The sequence below is a fragment of the Lycorma delicatula genome, chromosome 9, assembly GCF_047948215.1.
Source record: "Lycorma delicatula isolate Av1 chromosome 9, ASM4794821v1, whole genome shotgun sequence".
In the NCBI taxonomy this organism is placed as follows: domain Eukaryota; kingdom Metazoa; phylum Arthropoda; class Insecta; order Hemiptera; family Fulgoridae; genus Lycorma; species Lycorma delicatula.
This window is the reverse complement of record NC_134463.1, coordinates 42,831,758-42,858,176: the sequence shown is the minus strand read 5'-3', so window position 1 is coordinate 42,858,176 and position 26,419 is coordinate 42,831,758. Positions and strand designations below refer to the sequence as shown.

The 26,419-nt window shown below is 31.6% G+C and overlaps 1 protein-coding gene across 6 annotated transcripts in view; it reads left to right on the top strand.

The window, feature by feature from the left end:
• The window catches only part of LOC142330499 (multiple inositol polyphosphate phosphatase 1-like), a 461,575-nt gene that overhangs the window by 400,834 nt on the left and 34,322 nt on the right, over positions 1-26,419 (top strand). For 5 of the 6 annotated variants that reach the window (XM_075375791.1, XM_075375796.1, XM_075375795.1 and 2 more), the window contains exons 3-7: positions 2,757-2,885; positions 9,292-9,482; positions 18,722-18,835; positions 21,021-21,168; positions 25,473-25,570. In XM_075375791.1, the coding sequence (XP_075231906.1) occupies positions 2,757-2,885; positions 9,292-9,482; positions 18,722-18,835; positions 21,021-21,168; positions 25,473-25,570 (680 nt within the window). The remainder of the gene's footprint in view (positions 1-2,756; positions 2,886-9,291; positions 9,483-18,721; positions 18,836-21,020; positions 21,169-25,472; positions 25,571-26,419) is intronic. The other variant, XM_075375797.1, reaches the window with a different exon arrangement.

Here is a 26,419-nt window from a genome sequence, read left to right as displayed (position 1 = left end):
TGAACCAGGACAGTGTCACTACTTCCATCTAACGTTGATAAATTGAACTTTTAATACATTTTAAGTTGTACGTGTAATAAAAAAGCAAATTTCAGGCAAATATATTGAACGATTTTAATGATAAAAATAGACTCTAAAAAATAGAAATATTGTTTTCAAAACGTTAAAAAAAACTGTTACAAATTGTACTGAATCACTTATAAGAACAATTTCACAACTTCTCTCTCGACTGGGAGCGGCGGCTCGTTCCTGTAATCCAGCTACTTTGGAAGTCGGATGTTGAGGACGGTGTGAGGACGGGGGTCCTGTGGCAGGGTGACTCACGTTGACTGGATGTCCGCACTAAGCTCGCCATCAACATGGGCGTCCTTGGGGAGCCTCGGACGGCCAGGTTAGCTAAGGAGGGGCGAACCGGGCCAGGGGGGAAACTCAGCAGCCAAAAGTCCCCGTGGTGAGCAGTAGTGGGATAGCGTCCGGGAGTGGGAGCCTTGTCGCAGCCCGTCCAATACAATCGAACCAATATCTAATTTTTTTAAAAAACTTTTTTTAAGCTAAAAGATAAATTAAAAAAACTTTTAATCTAAAATAATTTAGGCGATTCATTTTTTGAGGTTCATTAAAAAGAAAGCCCAAGTAAATCCAAGTCTTGTCCAATTGCTTACCAGATGATTAATTTGTATTTTTCAGATAACACATCAGACAATTGTTTACCATGTTTGTAACTTTTACACACTATTTAATAACAAATTTAACAGATTTCCTAATTGATTAAAAACATACACTACTAACAACAGTAGTACCTTCTACAAAACCAATTATGAAGAAACATCAAATGTATCTTTTATAAAAATATTTCCATGCTCTTGGAGAAAGATACATTTTTAATCAGACAATTTTAATCCACAAAGAACTAATTTAAAAGGGTAATTCAGTAATTAAAAAAAAACAAATAACTGTGAAGACAAAACACTTGGCAAGAGGATTATGATACTTTCAGAACAGTATGTCGGTAACTCTGTGATGACTTGATCAGCTGTTTGAGTAAAATTGTTTTGTTTATCATAAAATCTCATTTTACAAAAGCACCTCTTGAAGAAGTTTGTGAATTTCAAACAGTGTGCAGTGATCCTTTTTTGACTCAGAAGGTGAAAAACCAGTTAACATTTACTCTCATACAACTAAACAGTACAAGTTGTATGAACTGTAGAAATTTTTACAAACAGGTAGAAAAATTAAAAAACTGTCATATACTTCAACGACTGACAAGCACCATTCTTGACATACAACTCAAGATTCAACTCCACTCCTTGAAATTCAAGCAGACTGTCTCATCCAAGAAGACTGACAGATTGCAGTAGAGAATATAGCTGAAAATTGTAAGTGTCAGTATAATTCATAATATTATCACAGACAAACTCAATACTGTAAAACAAGCACAAAACAAGTTTCAAGAGTCAATAGACACCAAACGGAGACATGATTTCATTTCACATGTCCATAGAGTTGAAACAACAGTATCAGCAGGAAGGTGAAGCTTTTTTTGCACAGTACTCTAACCTGCGATGAGATAACTGTAAAAATAATGTGATTATGAGAGATAACAGAGCATACAGTGGAAGCACACAAGTTCACCCATAAAGAGAAAGTTCTGAACCAGACCATCAGCAAGAAAAATCATGATGAAAACTTAAGGGATGCAAAAGGTCGTTTTTGTCAATTTTCTAGAAGATTAGCAAACAATAAACAGCACACACTACTATAAAATATTTATTGTTAAAGTAAAACCATACTACTGTTATACTACAATGTTGAAACAATCCCCTGAATCTCAGCACAAATGGATCATTCTCTTCCACAACACCCCGCGCCTCACATGGCTCAGGTAACTAGAGAAACCGTTAATATAATACTTCAGGAAGTACTACCTCACCCCCATAGAGTCCTGACTTGTCCCATCAAATTTCACTTAGTCCATTCAAGGAGGCACTACATGGTAAGTTAATGGCAATGATGTCAAAAAAATGAGCTAATTTGACTTTGACATCAAGACAAAAATTTTTTCACAGTAGGCATAAATAGGCCAATTCAGAGATGGGACAAGTGTATTAATTTTGCTGGTGATTATGTTGAAAAATGAAAAACAATAGCACATTGATTAAGCCGTTTTAGTTTCAAAACAATTTTGTGTCTAATTATTGAATGATGCTTGCAATATAAGATGAAGTTTTAGACTTGTCTGTCAATTAACTACCACAATTGTAATGGTTGTATGTAGGTAACATAACCTAACCTAACATAACATAAGCCATAAGTCACTTGTAAATTGGGATACCCATTCGTTAGGATACTAAGCCACCAGACAAGAATAATAATTATCAGAATTACTAGGGAAAGTGAGGAGTGAAGTTATGACTCACTCCTATTCACTTAATACTGAGTCAACAATGAACAGTATTTTAAGAAAATAAGTTTCCCATTGCCTTCTACCCAGCTGAAAATACTGTTTCATATCTACATCACCTGAAATACAGGTGATATTTAACCCCAGTGACACAGCCATTTTGTTTACCACAGTTGTACTCTGAGAAAACAGTTTGACTAGTACGTACTTTATGCACCACAGCCATAATAAAGACCATTAATGTACTTCTTTTCTAAAAAAGCAATGCACAGTTTCTCCACTTAATAGGAGAATCATAATACAGGATATTGAATAAGGAAATTTTACTATATTGGTTAATAAAATATTATTTCAGGTTGTGAGATTTCATATGTATGGCTAGTAATGAGACATGGCATACGTTATGGATCTGCTAGAAAAATGAATGGCTATTATAATTTAGGAATTTTGCGAGACAAGATTATAAAAAATGCAGGAGAAAAGAGTAAGTAAATAAAATAATAATAATCTTGGGTCCTTAATCATGCAGTCAACTGTATCAGTTACACTCATATTTCAACTTATTGATGGCTTTTTTAGTGATCTATGGGTTTCTGTAGATCAATAAAGTTAACTACATTTGTAAGTAAGCACCTTAGTAGTCAACACCTAACAAAAAATGATGGTTAAATGTAAAGCAATTCATTGTAAATAACGAAGATAACATGTTCTGATAAGTGACTACACACCCGCATATGTATGTTGTACATACATATACCCAATACCTGACCACAAATAACAGCAAAAGTAAATAAAAACATTTTATTACCTTCCATTTAATTATTTATTATTTTTGCCCTTAAACTACTTGATCTGTTGACCATCCAACCACCCCAATTACTATTATGTTATGTTACTTGAGTTACTATAAATTGAAACATTGTTATACTTATACCAGTTGCTTATATAACTGAAAATGAGTTTTGAAGCTTAATAATTTGCTTATTAAAATTTAAAAATCTAAGTCAGTCTCATTTATTCCTAAAACACTTTTCTGAAAATATATGTGGTTTCATTTTAATACTGAAATTTTAAAAAAATATTGAAAATTTTAATTTTATGCAATGAAAAACTAAAAAATACCTTCTTTTAAAACTTTGCACCGTTCTGAAATGTGATTAGATTTTTTTAAATACAACCCTAATCATTTCTTATTAACTTTCTATCTTTGTAGTTATTTCCCACATTGAAACTTATAAAAAACAAATGTAAATATTTATAATGTATGTAATTAGTTTGTTTTATCTTTTTTTCTAGTTACAAATGTGCAGTTGCATAGGTTTATTTGTGTTTTTTATAATTCAGTTTGTATTAATACTGTATTCTACAATATACAGTATTATTTTAAAGTTTTGTTTTGTAAATAAATATAAATTTTTATTATCTATATACTTTTCAAATACTATTACTTTTAAAATATAAATTCTGTTGCTCATTTATTCTCATATCTATCATAAATATGATCCCAATTTGTGATGTTTTGATGGAGATTTTACCTTCCACACAGGCCAATTAATTAAGATTTTAAGTCGATACAATCACATCATTCTTCTTCTTTTTTTTTCTTTTTTTTTTTGTCTTCAGTCATTTGACTGGTTTGATGCAGCTCTCCAAGATTCCCTATCTAGTGCTAGTCGTTTCATTTCAGTATACCCTCTACATCCTACATCCCCAACAATTTGTTTTACATACTCCAAACGTGGCCTGCCTACACAATTTTTCCCTTCTACCTGTCCTTCCAATATTAAAGCGACTATTCCAGGATGCCTTAGTATGTGGCCTATAAGTCTGTCTCTTCTTTTAACTATATTTTTCCAAATGCTTCTTTCTTCATCTGTTTGCCGCAATACCTCTTCATTTGTCACTTTATCCACCCATCCGATTTTTAACATTCTCCTATAGCACCACATTTCAAAAGCTTCTAATCTTCTTCTCAGATACTCCGATTGTCCAAGTTTCACTTCCATATAAACCGACACTCCAAACATACACTTTCAAAAATCTTTTCCTGACATTTAAATTAATTTTTGATGTAAACAAATTATATTTCTTACTGAAGGCTCGTTTAGCTTGTGCTATTCGGCATTTTATATCGCTCCTGCTTCGTCCATCTTTAGTCATTTTACTTCCCAAATAACAAAATTCTTCTACCTCCATAATCTTTTCTCCTCCTATTTTCACATTCAGCGGTCCATCTTTGTTATTTCTACTACATTTCATTACTTTTGTTTTGTTTATTTTCATTAGATAGTTCTTGCGTAGGACTTCATCTATGCCGTTCATTGTTTCTTCTAAATCCTTTTTACTCTCGGCTAGAATTACTATATCATCAGCAAATCGTAGCATCTTTATCTTTTCACCTTGTACTGTTACTCCGAATCTAAATTGTTCTTTAACATCATTAACTGCTAGTTCCATGTAAAGATTAAAAAGTAACGGAGATAGGGAACATCCTTGTCGGACTCCCTTTCTTATTAGGGCTTCTTTCTTATGTTCTTCAATTGTTATTGTTGCTGTTTGGTTCCTGTACATGTTAGCAATTGTTCTTCTATCTCTGTATTTGAACCCTAAATTTTTTAAAATGCTGAACATTTTATTCCAGTCTACGTTATCGAAAGCCTTTTCTAGGTCTATAAACGCCAAGTATGTTGGTTTGTTTTTCTTTAATCTTCCTTCTACTATTAATCTGAGGCCTAAAATTGCTTCCCTTGTCCCTATACTTTTCCTGAAACCAAATTGGTCTTCTCCTAACACTTCTTCCACTCTCCTCTCAATTCTTCTGTATAAAATTCTAGTTTAGATTTTTGATGCATGACTAGTTAAACTAATTGTTCTGTATTCTTCACATTTATTTATCTGCCCCTGCTTTCTTTGGTATCATAACTATAACACTTTTTTTGAAGTCTGATGGAAATTCCCCATTTTCATAAATATTACACACCAGTTTGTATAATCTATCAATCGCTTCCTTACCTGCACTGCGCAGTAATTCTACAGGTATTCCGTCTATTCCAGGAGCCTTTCTGCCATTTAAATCTTTTAATGCTCTCTTAAATTCAGATCTCAGTATTGTTTCTCCCATTTCATCCTCCTCAACTTCCTCTTCTTCCTCTATAACACCATTTTCTAATTCATTTCCTCCGTATAACTCTTCAATATATTCCACCCATCTATCGACTTTACCTTTCGTATTATATATTGGTGTACCATCTTTGTTTAACACATTATTAGATTTTAATTTATGTACCCCAAAATTTTCCTTAACTTTCCTGTATGCACCGTCTATTTTACCAATGTTCATTTCTCTTTCCACTTCTGAACACTTTTCTTTAATCCACTCTTCTTTCACCAGTTTGCACTTCCTGTTTATAGCATTTCTTAATTTCCGATAGTTCCTTTTACTTTCTTCATCACTAGCATTCTTATATTTTCTACGTTCATCCATCAGCTGCAATATATCGTCTGAAACCCAAGGTTTTCTACCGGTTCTCTTTATTCCGCCTAAGTTTGCTTCTGCTGATTTAAGAATTTCCTTTTTAACATTCTCCCATTCTTCTTCTACATTTTCTACCTTATATTTTTTACTCAGACCTCTTGCGATGTCCTCCTCAAAAATCTTCTTTACCTCCTCTTCCTCAAGCTTCTCTAAATTCCACCGATTCATCTGACACCTTTTCTTCAGGTTTTTAAACCCCAATCTACATTTCATTATCACCAAATTATGGTCGCTATCAATGTCTGCTCCAGGATAAGTTTTGCAGTCAACGAGTTGATTTCTAAATCTTTGCTTAACCATGATATAATCTATCTGATACCTTCCAATATCGCCTGGCTTTTTCCAAGTGTATATTCTTCTATTATGATTTTTAAATTGGGTGTTGGCAATTACTAAATTATACTTCGTGCAAAATTCTATAAGTCGGTCCCCTCTTTCATTCCTTTTGCCCAGCCCGTATTCACCCATTATATTTCCTTCCTTGCCTTTTCCAATGCTTGCATTCCAATCTCCAACTATTATTAAATTTTCATCTCCTTTTACGTGTTTAATTGCTTCATCAATCTCTTCGTATACACACTCTACCTCATCATCATCATGGGCGCTTGTAGGCATATAGACGTTAACAATTGTTGGTCGGTTTAGGTTTTGATTTTATCCTTATTACAATGATTCTATCGCTATGCGTTTTGAAATACTCCACTCTCCTCCCTATCTTCTTGTTCATCACGAAACCTACTCCTGCCTGCCCATTATTTGACGCTGAGTTAATTACTCTAAAATCACCTGACCAAAAGTCGCCTTCCTCTTCCCACCGAACCTCACTAATTCCTACTATATCCACATTTGTCCTACCCATTTCCCTTTTTAAATTCTCTAGCCTACCAACCTTTTTCAAGCTTCTAACATTCCACGCTCCGACTCGTAGAATGTTATTTTTTAATTTTCTGGTGACCCCTTCCTTAGTAGTCCCCACCCGGAGATCCGAACGGGGGACTATTTTACCTCCGGAATATTTTACCAAGGAAGGCGCCTCCATTATTGCTATGTGAAAATGCAGAGAGCCACATTTTCTTGGAAAAAAAGCAGCTGTAGTTTTCCATTGCTTTCAGCTGCGCAGTACTCAGAGGACTGAGTGATGTTGATACGGCCGTTTAAGTCGTCCTGACTCACGCCCCTAACAACTACTGAAAGAGCTGCTGCCCTCTTTCAGGAATCATTCCTTAGTCTGGCTCTCAACAGATACCTCTCCGATATGGTTGCACCTTCGGTCCAGCTACTCTGTATCCCTGAGCACTCAAGCCCCCTCACCAACGGCAAGGTCTCATTATTCATAGAGGAGGCATCATTCTTCAAGTTAGCAAAATTATACAGTACTTAATTTTGTTTCTGTAGAATTTTCTTTTTGTAAACTGAAATTTTTTTTTTATTTAAAGAAAAAAATATTTTTCTTACAATTTTATATTACTATCAGAACATTGAGAATATATACATACAGAGCACTTAAAGAAGAAAACTATATTAAAGAGTAGAGAATACTAAACAAGTTAATAGAATTAAGCAAGTTATACGTTGAAATTCAAAATGCAAATTAAAGGTCCAAATAGAATACATAATATTTTAGTAAATTAATGCTGGAGTAAAATAAGATAGAAAAAATAAATTTTGAAGATGCCATATATGAAAAAAAGAATTGGGTCAGTAATAAAATTCAATCTACTAACTTTTTTAGAAATTGTTATATTTCTTATAAACAGAAAATACAATAGCAATGTAAGTAATAAATAATAAAGCTGAGAAAGTTGGTCATTATATAGGTGGCAAAAACACACATATCAGAATAAGTGATATGAAGAAGAAAATGAAGACCTCTAAATAGGAAACAATGACCTTCACACATGAAAAGAATTCAATACTTTCAAATTGAGGGTCATGGTTGAAAGTCATGTTGGTGCTTGCCTTCTTGTAAGGGAGGTTAACTGTTAGATATCAGCCAAATCGATTATATGTTACTCTAGACTGTAGTAGGAAAAAATGAAAATAAAAAATAAACTAAAATGAGAAACTGTTAAAACAAAACTGGAAGAAACTTTTGAGAGCAGAAAATGAATACCTCTATAACACAGTAAGTCATTATTGGAAATGAAAAGGATATACTTTATGGAGTAAATTAGAGTAATATAAAAAAACCATATGGGAAGAAAAAATAGCTGCCTGTAGAATAACAGGGGGTATTCCAGATTCAGGTACATGGAGTAGATAAGAAGCAGACGATTTGAGTGGCAAACAGACCTTTAGAGGCATGTGTTGATAAGGCTACAAACAAGTCAGCAATGCTTCACTTCATAAGGGCAAGGAATAAGTACAATCACCTTTATAATTCTAAAATAAATCTCCCAGCAGCAGCACTAAACAAAAATCAGGATGAAGAATAGTATATACACCAATGAAAACAGTGGAGTGTCAATGTAACTAATTGACAAGATATAGTGATTGATGTAAAAATCTAAGGTGCTCTGCTAAATGGTACATACTTCTCTGTAATTAGGATACCAAGATTGTATAAATAAAATCCTTTGAAATTACATATTTGACACGAAATCAAAGCTATACAGGATATGACATCTCATGACCACTAAAAGATAAGAATTAAAAATATTTATCGAATTTATAAAGTTTATTAATTATTTGCAAATGAGACATATTTTTGACCAAATGGTTTTATTGATAAGCAAAATTATTAACATTAATAAAAGAAAAATTCCAAATAATTAATTGAACATCTGTTATTAGTGAACGAGTGGTTCATGAAGTCATCTTCTGGCATCATAGGACCATTTCTTTTTAATCTTAAACATTAGAATTAAAGGCATCAGTAAATTGTATAAATTGATTTTGGCATTTGTTACTGACAAGGTAGCATGTTTTCTTCCTGTAAACAGGACAGGTACTAACATTGCTATAGTGCATCCTTCCTTAAATTCCATTTGTTGCCTTTAAGTTACTACTCCAAACTGACTAATAAAAAAAAAAATCATGGGCTATAATGTAATTGATCATCATGAGAATTTTCAAAGACATTAAAGATTACTAGTGACAAAAAAAAAAAAGAAGGGTAACTAAACTAATTTCTATCATCACATAAATTTCTTTATCTTCACTGATGAAGATAAACAAGAAGAATTCAAGCCTGTAACAGTAGCAAGTATGCACAATTTACTAATAACAATTAAAATTTTGATTACAATTTAGCCAAGAAAACTAGTTAATATTATTTAATTCATAATTGACTCAAAATAGAAACACTTTGTAGAAAAAAATAAAAATAAACTAAAAATACTAAAATTTTTTTTAGGAACTGATTTATGTACAGACGACATATTTAGCCTGTTATTATGGATGCCATTCCAACATGAAGACAATCAGCCAATACAACCAGAAACATTGACTGAAAATGGTTACCAGTTAGTAAAAAAATTTGGAAAAAAATTAAAAGATAAATTTCCTCATTTAATACCAAAGGATTACGATGAGAAATTAATTCAGGTACCATTTAATTTTACAGCCATTCAAAAATAAAATTAAATATTAGAGATATTCAGATATATTTTAAAATATATTATTTATTAAAAAATATATAATGTGTTATATACACAATATAAGTAGATATATGTACAAAAACAGTAATCTAAGTAATTACTCTAGATAATACCATACCTTACATGTTATACATTCAATACAGTCATTCATTTTTTTTTGCATTATTACTTGAAAGACTTCACTGAACTTTACCGATATACACTACTCCTACAAAAAGCCAGAAAAATTAAGATACATTACCTCATTTTTAACAAAATTCTTGTTAACTGATTTATCTTTAAATTAAAATAAAGGTTATCAAATTGATATTTAAAATAAAATACGTAAAATAAAAAATTGAAACAAAAATACTAATTTCAGCAAATCATATGACCCTAAATGTATTGTGTATGAACATTAGAACTTGACTTCAAGAAAAAGTATTACATAAATGAAAAAAATATTGTTTCCATGTTTATATACACTGTATTTTAGTAGCTAAAAATAATAAGGATATTGAATAATTTAAAAATTAAATAAAAATACATATATGATATGTAATTTTAAAATTTATATTTCTAAAATATTAAAATTTAATTTATAATCTGAAATACATATACACAATAGACACTGATTACACTAAGAAATTAATGCTGTTTTGAACATGAATATCACAAACTTCATTTGTTGAAGACTGTGCCTATTTTATTTTAATTATAATTTTTTTATTATAATGGGTTCATCAACAACCAATAATAAGAACTAAGGAGCATGTATGAAGATTCCATTTAGAGATTTTGTAACTCCACTAATATATGAATGACCGTTAACTGTAAATGACCTTGGCTACTGACATCTTATCCTCGCTTCACATTCTTTTTTCCTTAAAGATGTTAATCTCTAAGATATTCCAGGTATTACAAAATGACCACACAGTAGGAAAGAGGATTCATCAAGATACCTTATCAGGACCCTCAAGCCTTTCTCATAACCTACTGGCAAATAGTTACAGCAATAAGGTCAGCATTTCAATAAAATAGATCACAAATTTTACTGCAATAATAATTAAGTACTGAATAACAGACTGATAAATTTATTAATAAAAAAGGATATTTTCATCAAATAACTGTATATGACTTGGAATACACAAAGATAGTTCATCAATTTTATGTACCAGCCAGAATTGACATTCACACTAACAAGCTGCCCATAAATCATATAAATACCTAATAGATTTTTAACATGAAATGAGACATCCACATTGAATAATTAGGAAATTAAGATATTTATACATTTGCAAAGTGATATAGAATATTGTCTAGGTAATTAATATTAATAATTTACTACACCTTTTTTTACTGCATGGTATTGTTGCAAGGGATGAGGCTTATAGTAGCATAAAAGATATCTGCAAATTCTTCAAAATTATTAAGAGATTATTGAAGAATTATTAAAAAAAAAAAAAGATTGATTTCCACTATAATTAAATATTAAACACCATATTAACCTTTCAATTAATCACTTAAATTTCACTATAACAAAATGAAAAATCAATGTATGCAATCAATTAGCGGAACAAGAAATAAGAATACTGATCTTCCAACAGGAAACAGAGCAGCATATAAAAATTAGTAAAATTAACTCTATCAAAATATATAATAAACGTTAGATCTTAGCAAAAATATCAGTGGATGCAAAATTAAGAAATGGATGAAAACTATACAGATTTGCTGTCTGGATTTTTTTTTTACATAAATAACTTGTAAGTTTTAGTTTCATAAGAATTATTAGTACTTTTTTATGCATTTTCCAGTCCTATGTACAGGTAACATGTAAATCTGCAGATCTGCATAAGTATAATTCACTACTCTACACTACATGTAGAACTCAGCACTATAAAAATACCTATTAAACAGAAATAATGTAATAGCCATATGCTAATTCATTGGCATATTCTAACACAAGATAAATAAAAATAGAAACAAGAAAAGGTAAAAAAAAAATAAAAAATATCTCATCTCTAACATCTGCAAAGATGTAGAAAAAGTAATCAAAAATCAACACACAACGTGACCTTCAGAAAAAACCAAACCAAGATGAACTATTACACAAAAAATGTAATTACCAAATATACTGCCCTGGAATGTGTAAACAAAACTACTCTGATCACATAGTGTTCTACACTGATGACATACAAAAACAACCAACCAAAGATACGATGAACATCTAAATAACCTTCATGGTAATCCAAAACGCAGTTACTTCATACTATGAAAATGTTATTCATATAATAATAGTAAGCAATTGTGCATATTTTAATCTGTCTGGTACAGAAAACATATGTAAGATGGAATACTATTCTCCAGCTTTTTAGCAATATTAACTTTGTCAAAAATATAATTAATGAAGTTGAAATTAAATCTTGCAAGCCTGAATACAATTTGACAAACGTCTTGTTTTATAGCTCAAACTGACCTGTCAGAGAGTTTTGAAGAGACCCGTCAGTTAAATGTAAACCACCCACCGGGTTGGTCTAGTGGTGAACGCGTATTCCCAAATCAGCTGATTTGGAAGTCGAGAGTTCCAGCGTTCAAGTCCTAGTAAAGCCAGCTATTTTTACACGGACTTGAATACTAGATCGTGGATACCAGTGTTCTTTGGTGGTTGGGTTTCAATTAACCACACATCTCAGGTATGGTCGAACTGAGAATGTACAAGACTACACTTCATTCACACTCATACATATCATCCTCATTCATCCTCTGAAGTATTATCTAAACGGTAGTTACCGGAGGCTAAACAGGAGGAAAAGAAAGAAAGTTAAACCATAACAATTAAAAGGATATCAGATCAATAAGCAGAAGCTATTAAGGGAACCCCTATAAAGAAACTGAATAATTACAGAAGGTTAAGTTGCACTTATAGTACAGTATTGAGACAGAACAGATACATACTAAAGAACTTATAGATTTATACTAAATACCCCAATATCCAAGAAGCCTATTTTTTTCAGCATGCTATATAACAATACATACATACATATAATCAAATTTTAAAATTTTAATTTATATTACTACTTTGGATTAATTCATAAATTTGTGGTACAGAAGGGTTTACACCCTTCCATTCATTAGATTCAGTCAGATTTTGAACCTCCAAGCTACAATTATTACATGATATTTAGTTCAAGAAAATAATTGAATTTATGTTTCTAAAAAAAATTTCTTTTTTTTAAATTAATTTATGATTTTCAAATATTTATTATTTACTATAACATATGTATTGCATAGATATTTTCATTTTTGAATTACTTCAATTTATTAAAAATAAAAAAGTTCAATAAATTAATTTTGGATCTTTTCCATTAAGTGGCAGTATTTTTCATTTTGTTTGGAATAGTGTAACATGCCTCAGTATAAACTGAAATGATATCATTGTTGCATATTGCCAGCAACACCACAACGACTAGGTCAGTCGTTGTGGTCGCGGCCAGCAGGTCGCTGGCCGCGACTCGGCGGCACCAAATTATTGTCAAAGCAATAATAATTCAGTATATTGCTTACTTTTATTTTTTAGCTTATGTTTATTATTAACTTTATTTAAAAATAAACATATAAAAGAAATATAAAAAAATAAAATGAAGAACTAAAAATATTATAAACTTATAATATAAAACAATAATAATGTAAATTAATACATAATATGAAGGACAATTTATTCGAGCAGCATACATTAAGCAATATGTTGAAGAATTCTTTCAAAAATGAATAAAACTTCATTTTGATAACGCTGCCACCATAAACAACCTTATTTTATTCAACCAAGTATGAATCTATCATTGATTAGCTTGTTCCCAATGTTGCTTGTTCCAGTTTTTGGCCTTCACCACATACCTTCAACCGTTTTGAGTATAGGCTCAGGATTGTGGATCAACAAACTGTAATATGTAATTCACCATCTGGTGTACGTAATGCTGCTGGAGAGCACCATATGCTGCCCATTCGTCTGACAAACAGTAGTCCCTGGTGCAATGTACTATCAGATGATTGGCAAGTCTCTGTGGATCTGTCTGAATCTGCTATGAGAAAACAACCTCTTGTTTCTTGGCAAATTCTGCTACACCCATTGATGAGGTTATACTCTTCCTGTATTATATTTTCTTTAAGAAATATGACTGTTCCTATTGATGGATATGATTTGGTTCACTCCCAGTTCTTCTTGGCAGAATTTGACCAAAGTGTATTCTTTTACTCCAGCAGTAAATGAATAACATGACAGTGTAAAAATCTAACCATGATTTGATGAGTCACGTTCAGTGTCTCAATTGTTTAAACTCATACCAGTCTTTTCTGGAACAAACCCAACGCACTTTATTATTCGAATGTATAATTTCATTTCGCACCCATTAACACATAAGCAAAGACTGTGTAGAACACCTTTATTTTGCAAGAATTGAATAAGTGTTTCGTTATTGTGATTGTCAATTACAATAACGAATTTACTGGTCAATTACAGTAAATTTATTTCAGCAAATAAAAATTAAGTTTTTATAAAAATAATGGCAACAATGAGCGAAGGCTTCAACTCGCATGAATGATTTCTAATGGCATATTGTATACTCACTTCAAGAGCTTTACTGATTCATTTTTAGAGCTATTCTGTTGTAAACAAACTGCATGGTGATTAATAAACTGTCTCAAAATTATGCATACAAATTATATTTTTTGATGTTTTATGTTTGATTTATGTTCGATGTTTTATTTGGATTCAACTGAATCGAGTTATTTGTGAATTACATGGCAGCTACACTTAAAGGTATATAACCTTTAAGTGACAAAAACATTGTTGACAAAAACACAATAGGCAATAAAGTAAAATATAAATAGTGGTGAGGAATAACAAATTATGTAACCTATTACATACTGCATTAACACAATCGCACACACTGCTGTATGATCTCACTACTAAAAAACAACAGCTAAGATAGCTCTTATGCTGATCACAGTATAAGTAAATTAATTATGGTGAGGTGGCAGCAGTAATGACATGACATGCCGCTATGATGTCATTCCAACCTATACACAGGCACGTTAACACTATTCCCCAAAAAAATGCAAATGCTGCCACTTAACAGAATAGATCCTTAATTTTTTTTTATAATTTCAGGGACAAAATATGAAAAAATTATATTTTATTTATTTTTCCTTAAAAAAAAAAAAAAATGGGAAACTAATGAAATATTGATAATTTCTTTTCTTTTTTTTTAAATAAAAAGTACATCTTTAAACTAACAATACTCTTGAACATATTACTAAAATACATCAGACAAATACACAACCCTATTAAATGGAAAATATTTAAATATTAGAGATATTTTTTAACAGAAATAACCTACAACCTTTACCTATTTTTCTACAAAAATTTAAATAAGGCAATTTAAATTTTAACATTTTACACAAGGTTATACACGTCAAGTAGAAACTAATATCACAGTCAAGTTCTGACCCATTCAAATCATAAGATGAACATCGTTAAATTTAAAGAACACTCATGTTTGAATTCATTATGAATTATTAAAATTCACCAAAGGCTTTTCTCACCTATACATTTTTTGGTCAAGCTGAACCTTTAGTCAAGATTTTTGCTAAATAAAGACGTTCAGGTAACAAGATTTGTTCTTTTTGGAAAAGGGAAGGAAAGGAAATAAACCTGATAGTATTTCGAAATGATATAATTACTAGTGGCAAGTTACAGCAACAGGCCTAATGTAGGTAATATTACTTTTACTTTCCTATCTATATACAGAGTGATTCAAAGAAACGGGAAATTTTGAAAGTTGTGTTGGTAGCCGTGGGCGATTGGAACCACTTGATAAGTGGCGCCAGCCTCTCTAACCTAACCTGCCATTTAGTTGTCATGGATCCTTGGAGTGGTGCGCAAAATGCATTTGCTATCAAAGCGTTTTACAAAAACAATGACAGAGGGAGCGCGTAGAGAATTTCGCCGTCATTTTAATCTGGGACGGCACGACCGTGTTCCATCAGCACATGCAATTAAAACATGGATATCTAATTTTGAGGAAACTGGTTCGGCAATGAAAAAGAAACCTCCAGGCCGTGAGCGAACCGTCCGTACACCACAGAATGTTCAAGCTTTACAAGATGCTGTCACACGAAGTCCACAATCCAGATCAATCCGTCGTCTCTCAGCATCTTTACAATTGCATAGTTCAAGTGTTTGAAGAATGTTAGTGAAGGACTTGCAATACCATCCATACAAGTTGCAGATCGTCCAGGAACTGAAACCGAAAGATGCAGTTGTGCGAGCACAATTCTGTAATGTAATGCTTCAGAAGATAAATAAATGATAACGAAGAGTTTGTTCACGAACTGTGGATGTCAGACGAAGCGCAGTGGATTTGTTAACATGCAAAATTTCAGATACTGGGCACAAGAAAATCCTACCCAGCTACTCCAGCGTCCGTTACACAGCCAGAAAGTGACCGTGTGGTGTACTATGTCATCTTACGGTGTTATAGGCCCTTATTTTTTTGAGGATGACAACGGTCTTGCGATTACAGTGACGTCGGCTCGTTACGTAGCCATGCTTGAAACCTTTTGTTGTGGAACAACAAAAGAGATTTCCACCGATTCTTAACACAGCCTGGTTTCAACAAGACGGAGCAACGTCACATACTGCACGAATATCGATGGCAGCTGTACGCCGATTGTTTGGACAACGTCTCATTTCACGAAATGGTGACATTAGATGGCCTCCCAGATCGCCTGATCTCTCAGCTTGCGAGAGGTCACCTTAAAAGCAAAGTGTTCCACAGTAGACCTGCTACAGCGGAAGAACTGAAGGCAAAGATGTAAATCACATTAGACATGTAAATCACCTTACATCTCCAGAAATAAATTTTTGCTTTTCAAAAGGTTAATAAAAAAGATTGAAAAAGATTTTCAAGCTTGGCTATAATATTTCTATAGTAGGAACATTAATCCTATTAGATTTTCAATTCAAAAGGTCAGTGGGTGCGGGATACAGGAGGGAAAACAAAATCGTCTCCAGATTTTGCATAATTAAGATATATATTTTTTTTAATAATTTTCTGAATATTAATAAAATAAAAACGTTTTTGCTAAATTTCACTCCCCCCTTGCTAAAAATAGTTTTAATTTTGAAGAGTTACAGAAAGCAGTACAAGGGGTGATTTTCGTTAATTTTATTTTTTAATATTTTTGTGAACAATTATAAAAAAAAATCTTTTGTGTAAAAATTTTTGGTAAATTGTACCCCCACTCCAAAAAATGGTTAGTTAGTGATTTTTAAATGTTGTAGAAGGCAGTACAGTGGGTCTGTTTCATTGCAGTTTTCTCTATTAGAATCTCATTGGATCCATAAATTTGTTCCGCATCAAAATGGGGTCTTAACCCAGTCACTCACCCCTTACATACCCCACATCCCACTTAGTGGCCAAACTACTGCTGCAATTGTCTGCTATGTTGTGATGTCACAGGTGAGCAGTAGAATTAAATAAATGAATAATATTTAAAATGTAAAAATGTATTTAAAGTGGTAGCTAGTACTACTGCCATACCGGCGTAAATGAAATATGGTATGGGCATGTGCTTTAGTTACAATCATTGAATTAAATAAATAAAAAATATTGTATTTAAATAAAATAATAAATATTTTAAATTAAGTTGTGTGTGTAAGCCATGAATCAGAAAAAAGCTGTGTGATGGGAAAATCCTACAACTTAAGATCAGTAAGAAAAAATCTAACTGGACATATTTTAGAAAATTTGAAATAAATATTTATTTAAATGTCTGAAAGATCATTACTGGGTACAGATGCAAAGAATAAGTGAAACACTGACATACACCATTTTCTCTGCATGTTACTTATTCTAAAATTTTTCTCACGTCAGGAGTACAATATGGACCTTTCAGAAAACTATTTTATCCTAATATCAGATTCTTCTTTTTCTTCTAAAAATGATTCGTAAAATATTTCAATTGCACTTTGCAATATATATCATTAAACATAGTGAGTGATAAATTATCTGTGATAAGAGTAGTTCCTTTTATTATTGTAAGGAGTAAAATAAATACCCTGAATGTATGATAAATCTTGTTTTATTCAGAATGTAAATTTTTATTTTCTAAATAAAGGACTTAGGTTTTAATCTAAAATATTTTTAAGACAATTCATGGTAAGTGTAAATATACTCAGTAAAATTTCTATCGTGTTATAAATTTATTACAACTAATTTCAAAATATGCTGTCTTTTTCTGCTAAATTCCTGCATTCTTCAAGGGTATTTGCAGTCATCAACTGCTAATTTAAACATTTATTAATATAAAGTTCTCATTAGGCATCAACATTTTTGGAACAGCCAAGTTTAAAAAGTACTAATTTTTAAAAATGTTTCACTAAAAATCCTACAATACAGTTATAAAATATTAATATTTATCAGTTTATTTGGAGGAGAAAAGAATCTAAAAAATCCTAAGTCCTAATCTTAAAGTCCTAAAGTCTTTAAAGTCCTAATCTTAAATCTTGCTTAAGAACAGACATTTTATGTAAATTATAATCTAGTGCTTTATGCATACATATTTCAGTACAACAGTAATAACTACAACTTTTACAGTTGCTATTTCACATTTTCTTATTTGACCATATTTCTTCCTGTTTTTCCTTTTTTGGAGCCAAATAGCAGTACTAAAACTTGGGTATGAGTGATATAACTGTTATGACCATTTGAAGCAGTAAAAACTACATAAAATTATATCAAACTTTTATTACTTGCAAAATATGTGTTATACATCAGTATAATCAGTATAATCTGTGTGTTGGAGTGATAAAAGTTAGTTTTGCTATTAGCAAAACACATTGCACTAAACTTCTTTTATTAGAGGTTGATAGTATGAGTCTTGGTCGACAAGATATATTTCAAACTATTTAATATTCTTATCAACACACCGGTAATCCATTTTTTAACAAGCTACAGGTATAATCATTTCACAAACAAGAGATGTAGCTGCCTACAAACCCTAAATCAATAAAGCTACACTGATATCTAGAGACTAAGAGAATATCATATGAATTTGTAGAGTGTAATCTATTTTATAAGCTTGAACCATTTTTAATAACAAATTTATATATAAAATTAAAACTAAAATGTATAATTTTTTTTGCAGCTTGATTATTCTAATGACATAAAAACAAATCAGTCGATTGAAGCTATGGTAGAAGAGTTGTTTGGAAAAAAATTTGTTCCAAGAAACTTACAAGAAGAGAGTATTGTAGAGCAGGTAATTCAAACCTTAGTTTAAAAATTAGCACTGCGAAAGATTCTATGAAAATTTTTCTACAAAAATTGCTGGTACCATTCCTGTTCAGTAGAAAAGATAAAAAGTGATGCCTCTGGCATTAATCAGAACATTTTTAAATCCAAGATAATTCATTTCCAAAATACACTAACATATTTGGAAGGAATCAACAGATGAAGGTCACACTCATACTCCGTCTGTAGAAGCTGATACCACTTAAAACAATCAGTAAAAATATATAATAATGAATAAATAATTTGATCAAACTTTTATTTTGTCCAAACAATTACTGACCAAAACAATCAATTTACTTATAGCAACCGAGTAGGGAGTGTAGAGAAGAAGGGATGTGACATTTAACTGTTGATTTTTTTTTTTGTAGTGAAGTTAAAACCTTTCAATCAGTAATATAAGTACATATTTTTTAACAAAATTATATTTTAAAAAAGCAATGAAATCAAAAATTTGATTTCAATTTCATTTTCATATTTTTGGGGAATGAGTTACAGTTATGCAGAGGTTAAAATCTGAAGAGTCCAGACTGTTTCGGATGGCTATTATTTTGTTCTCAGTTCCAATTTACATGAATTTTGTATCACCTCAGACCCACACCCTTGGTATTTGTGATTGCAGGCCTTCTGTTGCAACAACTGTTGCTTTGTTCCTGGTTGATGATATCCATAACTTCAATCACCCTTGACAACTTTAGAGATAAAATTTGGATCATTATTATCACAACATTTAAAAATTCACCATGTATAAGCATGGGAATATACATACATCACTGCTTCTGGTTGGCAACAAAAGTTGAAGGGAAACTTCAAGCTATACAATGTGTATGTATGTATGTTCAAGTTTTCAATTAAGACTTCTCCAAATCCCCATAACTCATTCCAAATAATGATTTACAATGACAGTCTCAATGATAATTCCCAAATTTTTTTCACATTTTTCTAATGATTGCCTGCCATGATCAATAGTCATCAGTAAATAACACTCCACCAGTCTTGAAATTCATAAGCTGTTAAAAAACCAGTGCTGGATCTACAGAATGTTCTTTAAAACAAAGATTACATACCTTTCTGTAGCTAATTTATTGAGTTTCATGCAAAATTCAATGCATGTACATCATTTGAATTTATCAAAGACCAGTATTAACATGAATTCATGGAACACAGTACACCATTGAGCAGACAGAGGATTGGGAATAATGATCATGGCTCTATCACAAGTATGGTTGCAATAAATACACTCCAAATACTTTCTGATAGCACCTCAGATAACATATTAATGTACTGGACAGAAGTTCAATTCTAGAGATAAAGCTGATTTTAAGTAAATATAAAAGTCAAATCCCCTTATTTTTATATTTTTTAAATTGTTAAAATAGAGTGAAATTTAAAATCTCCTTCATTTCTAACATGTAAAATCCCTAATTTTCACACTAATAATTCAAGTTTTGCTTTGGTAAAAAAATTCTGATTTTGAGATTATAGGTCCAATTGGTATTGAGTAATTAGCCAAACAGAATGACACCTCACGAATGCAAACTAACAAGAGTTCATCATCCCCCTTTTTTTCATTTCTCACTGTTTAATGACCCTAAGTTTATCAAGTAAAAGTGGAAAAGTGAGTTTTAACACTAGTACCATACTTTGCCCTTGTTTTATTACTGCTATATAATTACCTGTTTAATAACAAATGTTATTTAAAATTTCTCTTTTTATGTATGAATGTATACATACATATATATACACATGAATATAAGTTTATAAACATTCATGTATGTGTGAGGTGTCTGTTCATGTGTCTGACGGCCTTTATCTGGCTTTATATCTCAGTTCAGTAACAGTTTAATCTACAGTTATGAAATTTGATATGACAAATTGTGTATTAAAGGAACTGATTGAAATTGGATGTACTAATGGAAAAAAATGTTGTGTAAGATATTATAAAAAAGTGTTTAAACACATAAAACTTTAATAAAAAGGTATCTTCACCTCAAACCTTTTATTTTCTGTAAATAAGGGAATAGAAAAATAATTGAAAAACAACCACACCTTAAATTACTTTATATTAGATTTCAGTAAAATTGTGTGCAAAATGATTTAAAAAAAAAAAATACAATCTAAATTAAAAATTATTAACTGTAATTACTTTTCAACAGCTTTACCCACAACAATGTAGAAGACCTCACCTATTTGACAAAAAAACTGGTCAAAACTATACATATCTTGCAGAAATAAGTGATTATACAGTAAATATGATCAAAAGAATATCAGATAGACTTGGATTCGAACATTTGTTATCTTATAGTAAGTATTTAGGAATATACAATTTTTTTTTTGATAGCATTTATTACCAGAAATAATCAAATATTCTTTCATTAAATAGTGTACTGTAGCTTAGTTAATAAATTTGAACTTTGAAATGAAATATATAGATTATAATTACAGTAATTGAGCTATAACATTTCTCATAACAACACAACACTGAATTTGAACTGATTCATGAAATACTACTGTAAAGACTAATACGGTTTTTATATTAATAATATATAAATGTTATTCAATACAATAAGAAAGTATAAAATGATCATCTTTTATTAACAAAAGAAAAAAATATATGTATATATTTTTTTTTATTACACGCATGCATGTGCACACATACACAATATTATACTGTATATAATATATATTCAAAGCATTCAGAAATAATGTAAGCCTATGAAATTAGAAGGTTATATCAATTCCAGATTATTATTACATATTATGTACTTGTAAAAGCTGAATTACTAAATAAGGTTTAAATTTTTAGTACTTAGCAGGGTATGATATACTAGGAAATGTTAAATTTTTATTAATCCTGTTTTTGAGTTGGTAAGCCTCAAATATGGTGTTATTATCAGTGTTATCTCCTAACTTGAAATGGTGTAAATCACATATAATTACAAGTGTGTCTGTAATTCATGTCAGGATGACTGCAACCATTATGCATATGTAATTTTATAAATAACAGTAGGTCTGAAAGTTCCCGAACCAAATTTCTGTAGTTGATACAAGTAGCGCCATCTCTCGGACAACCAAGGAAGAACTATGTAGTACAATGTCTGATGAGTGTGTGTACAAAATTTCATCGTTTTGCCACTCCAGTCTCGAGTAATATTCGGCCGCGTACGTTGTGTTCATGTGACTTTGTGCAAGCTCACAACATGGAACAGAAAAACGTGATAAAATTTTGTGTTCTACTTCAAAAATCTTTTGTTGAAACTTATTCTATAATACAGCAAGCATTCGGTGATCAAGCTGCATCTCATACTACAACATAAAAGTGGTGGAAGTAATTAAAGACGGTAGAGAGTCATTGGATGATAACGAACGAAGCGGGAGGCCGTCAACAGCTGTTCACAACTAAAACGTTGCGAAAGTGCGCTCAAACAACCTCATCTTACCCTTTAGGCCATAGCAGAAGAGTTAAACATCAGTAAAGACGCAGTACGTACAATTCTAACAGAAAAAATGAACCGCCGAAAGATGTGCTCTTGTCTCGTTGCACACTTCTTGACCAAAGAACAAAAACAGGTGTGTCTTTCTTGTGCTCTAGACTTTTCTGAGACTGCCAATAGCGACCCAAATATTTTGCAAACAATTGTAACTGGAGATAAAAGCTAGTAAGTAGTTCATGTATGATCCGCAAACAAAGCATCAATCCACTGCTTGGTTGAGTCCTGGAGCACATACACCAGTGAAAGTCAGGCAGCAAAAATCAAGAATGAAAACCATGTTGATTGCATTCTTCGACTCAAAGGTCCTGATTCATCATGAATTTGTTCCAACTGGTCAAAGCGTGAATTCTAAATTCTATTTGGAAGTAATGAAACGGCTGATGCGTCGTATTCAACACATCCTGCCCAAGAACCAGGATCCGGCTGTTGGACTCTCTTGCACGACAATGCCCTGGCACACATGGCAACAGTTTAACACATTATTATGCTGCAAATGAAATCACCATCTTATCCCACCCACCCTACTTGGCCTGAGTAGACTTTTCTGTTCCCAAAACTCAAGTTGAAGATGAAAGGCCCTTTTTCAATGACATTCCGGCCATCTAAAGGGCTTGGCTTGCAACGAGCAGTTGAAGGCGATTCCACAAAGTGATTTCTCCAGAGCATTTGACGGACTCCACGGTCACTGCAACAAGTGTATAACTAAAGAAGGGTTCTATGTAGAGGGCTGATGTGAGTAAATTTGTTTAAATCTGTATTTTTATTCAATTTAGTTCAGGAACACACACACACACACCAGCACACTAACTTTTATAAGCTGTGTCCTTCCAACATAATTTATTTCTAGCGCTCTTTCACCACTATTTTTCAAGTGATATAAGCTAATACATATAAAATATACTAAACTATGTGTTTTTTAATACATAATTTCATTTACAAAGAAATGGAAAAATAGTTGTGAACTAACAAAGAATTTCTATTAAAATTGCTAGTAATCTCAGCTTTCTGTTTAAAAAGATTACAATTACCTCGCATTGCTCAGCAACAAAATAGTTGTCTGGATCAGTACAATATATTTCAGTGATCAGCACTGTATTTCAAACATATGAAAAAACTACTGTTTCCAAACATAATCAGCCAAGATTGTTGTTCAATTTAATAGAATTTCTTCTTATTACCACTACCCTTATTCCAGTCCTTTTTAAATGAATTAAGTACTGAACATAATACTGTTGATACATAGTTCAGGGCCAAAAAATGTCCTACCTTTATTAAAAGCTGAAATTTTTTTTTTATACCTGCATTGGAATTTATTTTTTAAATTTTAAACAGCAGATAATGCCATAATCTGAAACAGATGTAATATCCAATTTTTTATTTACTCTATTAATGAAGTTATGTGGCTGAAATTGTACAACCACAAAAACTTATGAAAGTAGGTTATCATATATAACTACTACTCTTCTATAGTTTTCTTTAAATAATAGAAAGTCTAAAGTATAAAATAAAAAAGGACTATGGTTAACATGGTATGAAGGTCAATTTTGTTTGATTAAATGGTTCTAAGATAAAACTCTTCTGATGACAACCTTTGTCTTTTGAGATGACTACTAAATCTCTATGTAATGAAGCGAAAGTTTTGGTCAATACAGCTGGCATTATTGTGCTATGTTTTTGGGCAAATCTACTGACTGAGCAAATCTAACTCGCAGGAAAGGATGATTCAATCCATACATGAGAAAGCAGTCAGGGTAAGCAGCTACTTAATACATGCATATTTGTTTGCAGTGGCTTTTACATCAGGTCCTCATATCCAATGCAAACACTTAGCCTGTACATTCCATGGAAAACACTAATTCCACTTTACGTGGAATATTACGTGGAATATTTAAACGAATATTACGTGGAATATTTAAATATTATTACGTGGAATATTTAAACTAGAGCTATATAGCAAGCGGCGTATTGGTGTGCACATAGGCTGATAGCTGATTTACCATGCTATTAACTGTCCTGAACAACTCTGACAATGTACTGCATACTATGTAAGTAAACAGAGCTGTACGAGATGTTTTCATAAGGGAATGGCTATCACCCGTCTATCAGTCTATCTCCCTTGCACACAATGTGCACAGCTATACGCCACTCGCTATAGATGGGAGTGTAAGGTACCCCTGTGATTATTAGAACATCATATATTCTTAGTTGAACATATTTTCTGTAAACACGGCAAGTATTCAAGTTAATGAAAGATCAGTTTTCTTTAATATCAACACAACACTCCATACCTACATAATACATTTTATAGTGTTAAACAAATTGTGAATGTCAGTTCACAACAGTAAACAAAACAGTGGGCAGTAAGCAATTACTGAAGACAATCTACTCTGTTTATATAATTTTACAGTAAAATCTTTCCAGATCTATAACACAATTTGGCTCAACAGACAAATGTTGGAGTTACAAAAGAACATTACACAGTCATAAAAAACTAAGGCTTTTCATTAAAAGAAATTATATCAATTTAGGATTAAACACATCCGATCATGAAAATGATGTTATTCCGGTTCTAAATTTTGGAGCAGGCAATAACATTACATATTATTTACAGATAAGCTAAGGTTTTACTAATAGGTTACATCACAATACATATATTTATGAATTTCCAAAAACCCACATGTCATTAGTGTGAGCTCTAGACCAAGACAGTAAATGACTGAATTATAAAATTTTTCAACTGAATTATTTTGAGTAACTGGCCATCTTATTTTACAAATCTATGACCTTTAAAGTTTTAGGTAACCGAAAAAGAAAGTTTATCATAGAAACCCACGTATACTCCAGAGAATGTAAAATGTTACCTATCATTTGGCTAGGAACATTACACAAGAACAAATTTTTTGGGTATCTATTTTTAGAGTGAAAAACAATGACATAATTTTCTTTCATTATTCATGTAATTTTTTCTATGATTATTTCTGTGCACATTTAATGCACACAAAAAATCTTTGTAATGCTTAATTCCCAAAAATAAACAAGAATATTAGCAAAAAAAATCAAATTCTAATACATTGTAATTACAAGAATTTTAATATTTTGATTTTATTATTTCAGGGGAAATAGCAAACATGTATGATGGCTGCCAGTATGAGATAGCTTGGGGTCGACAAAGAAGTTCATGGTGTGCTGTATTCACAAAAGAAGATTTAAAGGTAAGTTAAATAATGACCTACATAAAACATACACAGTAATTGTTTCTATACACAAAACAAAAAGCTGAAATGTTTATCACCAGCCAACTAAAATCAATTCACAATACATTTTATTAACCACAAATAAGGAAATACCAAAAGGTGCTATCAGAAGATTAGGCATATTTAAATACATGGACTCAAGTAGCAGTACCTATGATGGTTGATTGTTTCCCTGTTTCCCTCACATTATTCATCCCTCCCCGGATACTTACCATAGAAATTGGGTCAGCTTTCATACTACAGAAGCAAAATAACTAAGAACAGATAGAGAAGTGATTATAGTCATAATCATATGAAAAGGAGAAGAAATATTACTCCCACCATTACATTTGGAATCAAACCTCTTGCATAACCATACTATCTCTTGACACTGATGATACACATACTGTGATAATTATTTCATCTATATAAATTTATCCTGGGAATATTTTACAACATAAAATAATAAACAGTATCTTTCTTAAAAGGTAGTCAAGGGTATTTACAATTTCATTAAAACTTTTTTTTTTGTCTTCAGTCATTAGACTGGTTTGATGCAGCTCTCCAAGATTCCCTATCTATTGCTAGTCGTTTCATTTCAGTATACCACTACATCCGACATCCCTAACAATTTGTTTTACATATTCCAAATGTTGCCTGCCTACACAATTTTTTCCTTTTACCTGTCCCTCCAATATTAAAGAGACTATTCCAGGATGCCTCAATATGTAGCCTATAAGTCTGTCTCTTCTTATAGCTATATTTTTCAAAATGCTTCTTTCTTCACCTATTTCCGCAACACCTCTTCATTTGTCACTTCATCCATCC